Here is a 12,904-nt window from a genome sequence, read left to right on the forward strand (position 1 = left end):
TCTGATGGCTCTGAAGTTGGACATGCTGCTGGCCAAATTAGAGAGGTTGGTAACACCTCCGTGATGACATATTTAAGCAGAAAATCAAAATGGAGCAGATTTTCCAGGGATGGCACGGCACTGCTGTGGGGGTCCATCCCTGGCCCGGCCTGTGGCGATACGCAGCCACGGCTGCCGCCACCTTGGCATGGCCTGTGGTGAGTCTTGCCCTGCCTGGCCAGGCATGCTGTGGGCAGAGGGGCAGGGGGGCAGCAGTGGCTTCTCTTTCCCCTGCCCGGCAGGGAGGAGAGGCGTTAAACAGTGCTGGGGCCGCAGCCTCCACTGCTGGCTCCATGGTGGCAGGGCCTGGCCATGGTGGAAATATGGCCAGAGACTCCCTGACACAGAACCTAGACAAAATCAACCTCTCAGTGCTGTGGGATCCTGCAGGAATCTTTGAATTAGTGGAACTTGTTGGCAATAGTATCTACAAGCAGCAGCTTTTTGTCAGTCAGAGAAGAGGAAGAAATGAGGACGCGTGAGGGAAAACAACATGGCGGCACCAAGGTCAGTGGAAATACAAAGAGGGGGAGGAGGTGCTCCAGGCATTGGAGCCAAAATTCCTTCGCAAGCTCTGGTAAATACTATGATGAAACCAACTGTCCCCCTGTAATGCAGGAAGTCCACAGGGGTGTAGAGATCCACTCAACCCATTGGAGAAGTGCTCACGGCAGAGCTGGTGGATGGCAGAGAAAGCTGTGATCCAGTGGGAGACCTGAATGGAGACAGGGCTCCTGCTTCCAGAGACAGAGAGAGGGGCCTTGCTGCCAAACTAGAGCAGCCTATCCCCAGGGGACTGTACCCCGTGGATGAGTGACCCAGGCCACAACAGTTTTGGGAACACTTGTTTGCCTGTAGGAGGGACTCACAGCATAGTAGAGAACAGACTCCTCTCCCTGAGCAAACAGAAAATCTTGGTGATGAACTGGGCAAACCCCCAGACCCCGTTTTGTCCTGCGCTGTCACTGGGAAGGGAGGGAGGGGCTGGGGGGGAAAATAGGTGTTTTAAAGGCTTATTTTACTTCTCATTAGCCTCCTTTTACTCTGTTAATAATAAATTTACATTATACCTAAAAATTTGAACCTTAGAGTTTTGCCCTTAGAGTGTTTTCTCCCAGTCCTCATCTCAATTCATGAGCCCTTCGTTATTTCTTTTTCCCTCTCCTCTACTCAGCTGAAAGCAAGAGAGGGTAAGCAAGTGACTTTAGTGGTGCCTGGCATTTGGCCAGTGTCAAACCATGACACCAGCCCAGCCTCATCAAAGAAAATGTACTGCAATTCAAAGAAAATGCACTCCTGCCCCAATTCTACTCAAAGACCCAAGTGAATGTCCTTGCTTTAGGCTAATTTGCAGAAAATACCAGATTTTGTTCTCTATTTTTTGTGCAGTTCTCCTCTTTCCAACTTCAATAACTTTCCCGGAGCAGCACAAGGAACGAGCTGGCTTGCTGCATCACTGAAATACAGATTCATGCAGACACAGAGTTCCTAAGCTGAAAAGAAACTCTCTTTGCATGTGATACAGACATTACTTTCTTGCAGGATATTTTGCCAGTTTGGAAGAATATAAATCAGATCCTCATAAGCCATGTGAAAGCATCCCATTCCACAACCTGGCTTGTCTCAAAGTCTGAGTTATTCACCCAAACCATTCTTGGCTACACAAAAGCCTTTTCTTTCCTAGGAGCATTATTTATTTCTCAGCCTCCCGGACAGCTGCGCTGAGCAGATCTTACACTTATAAACATCCCAGTTACTGGAGTTCATCCTTTCAGCCAGTATCTCCAGCTTCCAGGGCAAGTATTGGCTCCTAGGTCTGTGGCAAGGCGATCCCCACTCCTAGGAGGGCAGCACCCTCCATCCTGCCTTGGAGATACACTTTGTTTATACTTTGTTTTTTCAAAGTATTATTGTCTGTGACACTCACAGAGCCATGGAATTGTTTAGGTTAGAAAAGCCCACTAAGATCATCAAGCCAAACCATTCCCCCAGCACTACCAAGGCCACCACTAAACCATGTCCCTAGCAGAAACATCTACATGTCTGTTAAGTCCCTCCAAGTATGGTGAATCCACCATTGCCCCAGACAGCCTGTGCCAGGGCTTGACAGCCTTGTTGGTGAAGGAAGTTTTGCTAACATCCAATTTAAACCTCTCCTCCTCTTGTCTTCCTTGGCATTAATCCCAGCTGGGGGCCACTAATCTACCTACTCACATCTGCAACAGAAGGATCTTAACAGAGATCTGGAGAGTGAGCACCTTCACCAAGATGCAAACCTGAGCATTGCTTCAGCATCACAAGCTTCAATTTTATGTTACAGTTGCTACCTATGTAGATGTGGCCATTTTGTTCAGAAATTGCTATCTCCAGACCTTTTTATTTTTGCTTTGGTTTGTTTATTTGGTTGGTTTCTTTTTTCCTCCCACCGACAATTGACCAACAGAGCAGGGGTCCAGCCCAGTATCCTGATGTACTTGGCAGAGTTAGGTCAATGGTTAGAGAGGATGATCTTTAAGGTCTTTCCAACTGAATTGAGTCTAACATTCCATGACCTCAGGAGCTTCAGGAGCACAACAGCCTCTGTGCACACCCTGAACCTTAGTTAGCAGGACCAGCAGCAGATGCAGAGCCAAGCCCTGCCCTGGTCCTACCTGTGTGCAGGAGTGATGTGGAGTCCACTCAGCTGGCCTGGAAGGGCTGATTCAGAGCTGTTGTTCGTGTACAGCCGGGTTGGTTGGTGATGCTGCATGTTCAGCATCTGCTTGCTGTCCACAGGGCTGCCCCCAGCTCCATGGGGCATGGACCTCCTGCTCTGGGCAGGGCCACTGTCCTGGAAGAGAAAGAAAGCAGAAAACATGAGATTTACAGGGTATGATGCATATGGAGGGGCTGTGTTGGGACATGCAGTTTGCAGTAATAACATTTTATGTGTGCTGTGGAAAACAGAGATGTGCAGCAGGAAAAGGAAAATTCAGGCTTGACCTGCAGTTAAATTACGCTGAATCTACACAGCTCCCCTTGGTCCCCAACCAAATGAATTTGCTGTTTCTCCATGGTGAGCCACTGCCAAATATTCTGCATTTATTTCTCCTGCATTTATTATATATTTAAAAGCATATGCACTGTTTCTTTAAAAGAAAGGCTGTAAGTCTATTTCTTATTCCACATTCCATCACTCTGAGCACACTTGCTGTGCTCCTGACTTCAGGGCCATCCCTTCCATTTCTATCAGCAAAACAGGATAAACCCATGCTAGGCAGCTCCATGGGCAGGATGGGCAACACCTGAGGCCAAGGGACCAGTCCTGGGATTTTCACTTGCAGCCACCCTTGTCCACACAGATCCACATTCATTTAGGAAGGTTTTCTCCCCAAATAAGATTAGTCATTTACAGTGTGAGAAACACATCAGTCAAGGGTTTAGCTTGATATTCATATTTCCATTTGCTTTTTAAGTCCCAAGGTAAACTGTGGAAATATTTTTGTCATATGAGCTCAAGTCAGGAACTCAGATGCCATTTAATGACAAATTTTCCACATTATTTTACCATTTTACCGATGTCAAACATTACCTATGTGTTATTCCACACACATGGAATTCCACATACATGGGTGTGCTATTAGTCAGCCCCATCCACACCCATAAACTAAGCAATACCTACTGCTAATGTCACCTGAGCCAGGCTTTGCCTGCAAAAACTCAGTATGGGGAGAGGAGCTAACCCCAGGAACTGGGAAAAGCAGCAGGAAGCTGGACACAGCCCATGGACACACGTTGGCTGCTATTTCCAGCCATCTGAGTCACAAACATGCCTGGGCCGATGAAAGACATAGATGCTGTGTAAGAGGCTGCAATCTGTTTAACCTGGTTTAATTTGTTCTAGGGCAGCTCCCCAACACAGCTGCCTTCCACCAGCTTTTCAGTAGATTGAAGCTGATAAAAAAACAAGCAGGGAAATAAACCACTATCCTGTGAACAAATAACGAAGTGTATATATTGTGGGGCTCTGATACAAAGCTTATTTTGACTAAAATAATCCAATAAATACTAATTAGAAACAAGTGTCTCTCCCTAGTGCACAGGAGAATGCACTGGCACTCACAAACCTTGTAAAAACAAACAGCTAAGAGAAGTAAAAACCAGATCCTGCTAGAAAAAGATCTAGAAAGTCCAGTTCTTCAGTTCTTCCTAAGGCAAAATGTCCATTGATAAAACCAAGCTTACTTAAGAACTGAAAGATGGTGTCTTTGAGGTTTTTTTCCTACCATCAGCTGAAAGCCTGTTGCCTTCAGCAGGCTCCCAGCAACTTCCCCTGCCTCAGAAGCTGCCTGGAGCCCTCTTGGCACAGTTCCCTCCACACCATACATGCACAAACACGTGGGGAAAACTGCTTCCAACATAATAACTTCAAATTGTCTATTAAAAAAGGAATTTTGCTGCCAGGAATAATATAATTTTAACTGTTCCCCAATTTATAGTCTTAAAAAAACCCAACCATATATATACACACACAAGCAGGCTATGTGTTCCCAATTCCTAGATTTAGATTATTATTTCAAGGGAAATAAAGAAAACACTCAACTATGATGCAGAGAGGAAAAGAAGGATCATAAACATTTTTTTGGGATAAAAGCAATGGTCCATATAGGTGGAAGCACTAACAGCAAAGCTTTTAGAAAGCCATTACCTTTAATTATCTGGGCCAGATTCACACTCAGTCCAGGGTGGCTGCAGGAGAGGCCTGGGTCCTCTCCTCTGACCTCATGTGCTCCTCCACAATGGTGCCATCCAGATCTTTGCTGGGGAGCACAGAACTGGCAGCTGTTTCCAGAATGGAAACCTCCTGCAGCAAAGCACCTCTAGACCATCATCTCCATGGACTTGCTTAAATCCAGAGTAGTTTGTAAAGCATTGTCCCTTCGTCCCTGTTAAGCTCAGCAATTTGTACATCAGGACCAAATGTTGCTATAAAGCTAAAAGTTATTGCTTGGGCACTCTCCAAAAGGAGGCCCTTGATGGAAAGGAGGAAACAGAGCCCTTCCTGCATTGCCTGGCAGTGCCACCAGCTCCCTGTCCCTGTGGGAGGAGGATGCTCATGGTGGTGGCAGCTCACCTTTGCTCAGCTATGTTATAAAGCCATAGGTGACCCAGCAGCATCCATAGAGATCAAGAGGCTCCTCCTGCAGCACAAAATGCTGCTCCCAGGCCAGAGCTCAGTCTCCTCTTCCTCAGAGGCTTTGAGACCTCTGAAAGGCTTTACTTTGTGCAAAACACTCACACATTCACCCTCGGAAACCCAGAACCAGATGGATTTCTTTGCAGTTGTCAAATTCAAGATCAGTTCAGATTTCCCCCTTTCGAGGCCTAATTTGCTTTTCTTTGCTGGATTTTCTTCCTGCTTTTTATGGCCTTTCTTAAACTGAGCTTGCAAACACTTCTTAAGAGTTGGCCTGTGAACTCTCACCAAGGAGAACTCTTTCAGCCTACAAACCAGAAACTCCCAATTTGTTTTCACATGCTTGGCTGTTTTTTTAACACATATTGCAAAATGTTCTATTTGTCCGTGGAATTCTGCACTCTTTGGCATGTGGCGGTGTGGTGTGGGACCCACACCACCACAGACCAGACAAAATGAGATGAGACATTGTTGGGACCCTTGGATGGGTGATATGCTTCCACCTAATCCCTGTCACTCTCCCTCTCTCCTCCCTTCTTTTTATCTTTATTTTCTCTTTCTTTCTCTTTGCCTCTTTTACTATTAAATAAAAAATACATCCATTTTTTGGCACCAATATCTGGCCTACATTTGGTTTTAATCTAGTTTTTGGGTATATTTTGAACCTTCAAAGCTCTTTGTGGTTTATACACAGAGACTCAGCTTTCCTCACTTTTCTGGGTTTAAACTGGATTGTAACAAATGTATACCACAGTCTGAATGAAAGCCTTATCCATCACATCCTTCTCACTACACTCCTTTCACAACTGTCAGCTAAATATCAAATCAGTTTTTCAGATCTAAATAAGAGACCAAACCCTTAAAATCAGAGGATCTTTTTGAAAAAAGGCTGCAGACAATGTTCACATGAAACATGACTGAAGCTGGAGCCCCAGCCCGCCCATATTCCCAGGACAGGCTGTACTGCACAAGGGCATGTAGTGACAGGACAAGGGGGAATGGCTTCATACTGACAGAGGGCAGGCTTAGATGGGATATTAGGAAGAAATTCTTTCTTGTGAAGGTGGTGAGGCTCTGGCACAGGTTGCCCAGAGAAGCTGTGGCTGCCTCATCCCTGGAAATGTTCAAGGCCAGATTGGATGGGGTTTGGAGCAACCTGGGATAGGGGAAGGTGTCCCTGGGCATGGAAGGAGTGTGGAACTAGATGAGCTTTAAGGCCCCTTTCAACCCAAACCATTCTGTGATTCTGTATAGCAGAAGGTATAGCACATATTTAACCCAGGGACAAATATCTCACACTCAAAGAGCAGTAACATTTCTCCACCTTGGAGCAGCCATGTGGATGGATGGCCATCAGGAAGGCTCTGATGGATGTTTCCTCCCACAGCTCCAGGGAGAAGCTGCACCCTCGTGCAAATTAAAGAGCTCAGGAGAGACTCAAGATGCAACGCCAGGGCTTTATCCCTTAACCTACCTGGCCCCCCAGCAGTCTCTTAGAAATCCACAGCAATGGAAAAAAGTTACCTAAGACTGTCAAGATTGAAATGTGTTTGCATTTATCTTGCCTGCACAGTGCAGAGAGCACATTTCTAACATCAAGTGTGAAAGGGGCATTTACCCAGCAGACAGAGGAGAGCTCTGTATAAAGGTCTTGGTAGAAGAACCTTGAAATTTCCTCCTTTGCCCAGCAGCAGCAACAAGCTCCTGCCAGGTGACTACTCACTAGAGCTAGGCTTAAAAACAGTCTAAACCCTAGAGAGGACTGTCCTAGATCCCAGTGTTCAGAGTCACCTTCCAAGCCCAGGAACAGGAGGGCATTTCTCAGTGCAGGTGTTGGACTGATGCCCCCACCATGCACAGGCTGCTGTTGGATTAACTCCCCACTGAAAGAAAATAATATCCACTACAGATGGAAAAAAACCTGAAACCATCACAGCAACCACCCTTATGACTGCCCCCTTTCTCCCAGGGAAGATGCTGCTGCTCCCATTTCAATCACTTTACTCACCATTTGGTGTTTGGCTTACAGGACAAACCTGGTGAGCTTAACACTAACAGACTATGCCCTGATATCATGTTTTCCAGCTTACTGTCACTCTCCTCTCTCTCAGTTGGGGAATTGTTGCATTTTCAGGTGTTACCATATCACACTTTCTGATTTTCTTTCCATAATCATTATCAGCAGCTGATAATGAAATTGAAACAAAAAGTTTCACTGGCAACAAGCTAAGCTTCAAGCTACAAAAACATTACACGCTTAAAACCAAAAGGTGCCTACTTCACCAGCATGGCTTATCTGAACACTTCCTGTAAGAGTCAGGGTAAGGTACACCAGAAAACACAGCAAAAGCAACAGGATGATGTATTGTTTCATTTTGGATTGTCCCAACGTTTTGGTTTTCCTCATTAATAAAAAAGATAAATTCAGGTAGATTCAAAAACATGTCTCAGCCTTTCCCAGCCCTCTGTGGCATGAGCTGCTTTAGGGGATGGAAGCAGCTGCTTCAGCCTGATCATCCTGAGGGACCACAGTGAGCATCCCTCCAGCATCCCTCTTTGCACCACTGGGGATGGCTATCTCCACTCAAGTGACCTCCAAGAGCAGTTAATTCCTCTTAAGTGACACAGAATGAAAAGTGAAAGAGGATAAGCTGTTTTTCCTGACGGACGAGAACAGAAACACTGAGCTACACCTGTGCTTCCAAACACTTGGCACTTCTGAGTACACAAACAGCAGTTTCCTTAGCTGTGTTAATGCAGTCATCACTGAAACTGATGTTATCAAGTAAATAACACAGTATATGGCTGTGTTAGCACTTAATCCAACAGCATTTTGTTTTGTCCCAAACCAACCCTCATTTCAGGATAATTCCTATGTACCTTCAATGAGAAGAAATTACTCAAGTTACCTGGACAGAAGAAAACACTGTTTTGAAGTTTCCATTCCCATTTTTCCTTCCTTTATCCTAATATTAGTTTTGCCTCTTTCATATACCAGGACTATCAAAACTCACTTAGAGATGCTAATTTACCTAAGACATACACAGAGAATTTCACATAAAAGGTTACAGCTTCAAGATGTTACAGTGGTACTCAGAAAACTCCTTTGCTTTCAAATGATGCAATATTATATCACAGGCAAAAGTAAACACAGGGGCACACGCTGTGTGTGTGTAACCTTTTCACCCAGTAAATTAGATTAGTGGGTTTTTGTAGTGTAAAACCCCAATATCTGGGTGTGAAATGCTGCCTGAGCACCCAGAGCTCAGGGCTGATGCACCCACAGTGGCTGTCAGCATTCAGCATGTTTCTGCTATTAAATCAGTCCTCAAACAACAAGCTGCGAGTTCCCATGGAAGAGAGCCCGGGTTTGTGCCAGGGCATGAGCTCATCCTTTGTTTTCCCCAAAGCAGACATTTTCCCTCCTTCCTCAGGAGAGTGTTGGTTGGTGTCCTGCTGGCTGGGACTGGGGGTCACAGCAGGAGCTTTCCCAGAAGCAGGCATGGCCCATCCAGCCCCAAGAGCAGGGGAGGAAGGATGGTCAGTCTCCCTGAGAAAGGAAATTCCATCTTTCCAGCCAGGAGGCTTTAACCCCCAGCTCACAGAACTCAGCATGGCCTATGCCAGGCTTTTGCAGAGAAGTACATAGAAGTTTCCTGCTTGGCAGCAACCCACAGAGAACTTAAAACAAATACTCCATCTAATGAAAGTTAACTTAAATCCATTACTCAGTTAATTACACAAGGAGACATTCACCCTTAGTTAAAAAAAAATATATATATAATCTAGCAAAAAGTAAATATGAGCATATTTAACACATTTCAAAGGTGTTAAAATCAGTTCTAAGGGACAGGTTAGCAGCCAGCTACCCTCCCTGCTCTACTGTGGGACACCACTGCTGTCCCTGGGTGCCCAGAGCTGGGGCACCAGAGGCTCAGACTGCCCTGAAGCCCACATGTGATTTCATTTATGTAGTTAGGAGCAAGCACGATCAGCAGTGATACTATTTGTGAAGTCAGGGCAAGTATGAAAAGCTCCCAGGAATGATGCTGCAGAGCCCATGCTGGGTGGATGCCATGGGCAATGAGAAGTGGCAGGTCCTCAGCCCTGAAACCAGACACACCTGAGCCCCTCTGACAGGAGCAAACAAAGGTGTGCTCACATTTCCACTGGCCTGGCTCACACCCAGCACTGCCTGGATTAGGCTGCTCAAACAGTTCCAATAGATGCAAGTTTATCCCAATTCCTCCTCTTCATCCCATTCTGGCTGGCACTTTCACACTGCAAGCCATACACCTTGTGCCTGATTTTAGTCAGAGCAAACTAACAACAAATCTCTGTGGACTGAGACTTGGGTGTCAAGAACAGAGTAACACACAGGAAAAATAATTGGTAAGTGATGAGCAGAAACAGCCTTCTCACTGTTCCTGTGCAGCTCCCCTGGTGCTGTGGCTCTTCTCCACTGCCCAGAGCTCACCCTTCCTGTCAGGGGGTCAGGATAGAAAAGCTCAGGACAGAGCACAAGAGAGGAGCAAGAGTGCTGATGCACCTCCCTCATCCATCCTCTGAGAATGACATGGGGCTGCTCTGCTAGCTCAGTAGCACCAGGATGCTGTTCCTCATGGATAACTGTGGGAAATGCCTCTGCTGCCTGCACTGCCAGAGGAAGCCCAGCCCTTCATCCCAAGGAGTTATTTCAGCCAAGCATCCAGGTTTGGGAGGACTTGCATCCTATTCCAGCTCTGGTTACGTGCTGCCAATTTAATTTCTGCTGCAATTATTCTTCCACCCACACACTTGATCTATTGTCAATTAGCACTGACAGAGTCCCCAAAGCCCAGAGCCCACATTTCCAGCCCCCCTGGGCCAAAGAGCTGCCAATTCTGGCAGTTTGGGAATGAACAACAAAACAAACATCCTCTCTTTTTATTAGCACTACATGGCAGTGTTTTGACTAGCAAGCTCATGCTACAGGAAGCCAATAACAGTGGGATCTCCAGAAACTGGTGGATGGGTGCTCCCACTCCCCCTGTCTGCTGGGGAAGAGTGGCTGGGACCAGTGGCCACAAGGACACCAACACCATGCCAGGTGAGACTGGGGATCCCAACAGGTCAGCAAGGATGTCATGTCTGCATGATGGAAATCTGGACTGCTGGCTGGAGAGCTCTGAGCTGTCCCCAGCCTCTCTGTAGGTCCTACCTCCATCCATCTCTGGGTCCAACAGACAGGCAACCCTTCTTTAGGTTGCAAGTCTGAGCATCACTGCATTTGTGGCCTCCTCTGTAGGTCCTTCCTGTTAAGGATAGACTCATCTAGCAAAACCAACTGATAACCAAAGTCTGCTTTAAAAAAAAAAATATTTCCCCAAAGTGACTCACTCATCTTGTTCAGTGCTGTTCCGGCTAACTGTGAAAAAGCAGCTCTCCAGTTCCAGCTTCTTCAGTTTGAGGGCAGCTATTTCCCACAGTCATGGCAATAACCAAAGTTTTAATAAGGAGGATTGATCACATTCTTGGACTCTGAATAGGGGTTTACCAGAAAGCTCAACTGAGAAACCACAACAGATTTAGAAAAAGGGGAGAAGAAAACTCACCAGCTACTCCACACCTTCCAAGTTCTCTTGCACAGAAGGTAACTACAAATTTCACTGCCTTCAAGACAAAGATTACACCTAAAAACCTAAACTGTAATAACAGAAATACAGATTTTCCTACAAATCATTCAGACTGAGGCATTCTGCTTATGCTCACATGTTTCAGGCAAGAGTTACTGTAATCATAAGTCAAGATTTTCAACAGATCTTTGTCCAGGATGATGAAAAAGCATACAGAGCAAAACCTGGAGGAAGAAAGGATATGTGCTCCCCATTACTGCAAAGGCCACTTGGGGTAAAAATCTCAAAACCTTTTTCAGGGACAAACCCTCAACCTCTTTTTGTGATTTGAGGGCAGAATTCCAGCAGAAACTTTTCCCTGTGTTTCAAAGCAGATTGCTTTTTTCCAGATGCAAGGAAGTGCACCTAAAGGTTGCACATATTGAGCCAAGTTATTACTTTACAATGAGATTTTTCCTTCTCACAATCTAGTACGTGCCTTTGCCAGAGGGGCTGAATGAACACAGCACAGGACAGCCCTGGGTCACCTGGCATTGCTCCACAGGGACCCCAGCCCTGCCTGTGAGCTCTGCTGCCAGGGGATTGGCACCTGCAGCAAAGACTGGCTCTCTTTGGGTGCTGATGGTCACCCTCAGCCTCACACAGGTCAGAGGACATCAGTGATAACACTGATAAGATACGCACAGCTGCTGGCATGTGCTCCAGGCTGCCAGCATGAACCACACTGGAGGCAGTGCGGTCAATCAACACATCTTGGGTGCAAGCACAGCAACCTGGAGGTGTGCATGGAACCACCTTCACCTCCTCTCTGGGAAACCCAAAAAGCCACTAAGGAAGACAACACATGGATAGAGACACCAAAAAAAAGAGCAAGAGCAGGAATCTGCTGCCTGTACTTGTGTACCCTTGTTCACACACCTCTCTCAGTGCCCTCCCACAAACACATCTGCCTTGCACACCTACTCCTCAGATTTACATATTTTCAGTGTAGGTCTGGATTCAGAATAGTCCATCCCTACCCCCTTCATTATATTCTATAAAACTGTCTAATTTTTGAAAAGATTCATATGCAACATATATTAATAGTCAGATTCAAATCCAATCTGCATTAAACCTCAGGAAGTTGTATCTGGCAGTGGAACTGCTGCACATTTGTTCCTCATTTAATATTATTCATAGGTAAAGCCTAGTAAGAAAAAATATCTGTCAGAAAAGATGGCTGTAATTGATAAATGAAGCAAACATGGCCAGAATGCAAGGCCCAAGCTCACACATCAGCCTGTGCTGTGAGTCAGGGCAGGAAAGACAAACAGCCCCATGTGCTGCTGGTGTGTGGTACTGAGGCAGCTCTGCCCTTGCTGCTGTTGTGCTGTGCTTCTGCCTGCTGTCCCGGGCAGAAATGCAGAATATCTGCAAATTCCACATAGCTGGAATGGCCAACAGACCCAATGGTCTCACACTCTGGTCCATTTCTCACGGGGTTTTGGGGATCTCACCCTTGTTCTGAGCACTCAGTGGGCTCTCTGCTGCCAGTACTTTCTCCCCATTCCTCACTGAAGGAGGAATTGATTGTAGCATCACACCCTCTCTCCCACCCTTGCAGCTCTTGTATTCCTTCTGAACTGAGCCAAGGGAGGGATGAGGGGGCACCCTGGAGCCCTCATCAGGACACTCTAAAAGCCCCTCTGGAAAGGAGCAGTTGAGCTAAACCAGCAGACCCTGCACACAGGCATTTTGTAAGGGCTGGAGAAAAAGCATGGAAAAGCATGTGACATAAACCACCTCTGTGGAGGAGACAGCCATCTGAGCAATATTTGAACACTCAGCATCAGCCAAAGGGAGCTCACTTGCTTTGGGGGCAAGCACAGGGGATTCTGTCAGCCTGAACTGACATACTCTGACATTCTGAAGGCTCTGGGCAGCCCCAGGGCCTCTGCCCTGCCCTGGGAGGGGTGGCCAACCTACAGCAGTGAGAAGCCTCAGCAGGCTCCAGCCCTGCCATCCATGACCTCGAGTGCCCTGGGAAGGCTGGCAGCATGTGCACCAGCTCAGCACACATTCAAGGGGGAGCCAG

General features: G+C 46.5%; 1 protein-coding gene across 1 annotated transcript in view; it reads right to left on the reverse strand.

Moving 5' to 3' along the window:
* PDLIM4 (PDZ and LIM domain 4) overlaps nucleotides 1-12,904 on the reverse strand; it is a 45,391-nt gene that overhangs the window by 8,737 nt on the left and 23,750 nt on the right. The window contains exon 4 of the mRNA XM_030957592.1: nucleotides 2,691-2,869. Coding sequence (XP_030813452.1) covers nucleotides 2,691-2,869 — 179 coding nt within the window. The remainder of the gene's footprint in view (nucleotides 1-2,690; nucleotides 2,870-12,904) is intronic.

Source organism: Camarhynchus parvulus, chromosome 13 (genome assembly GCF_901933205.1).
Source record: "Camarhynchus parvulus chromosome 13, STF_HiC, whole genome shotgun sequence".
Taxonomy (NCBI): domain Eukaryota; kingdom Metazoa; phylum Chordata; class Aves; order Passeriformes; family Thraupidae; genus Camarhynchus; species Camarhynchus parvulus.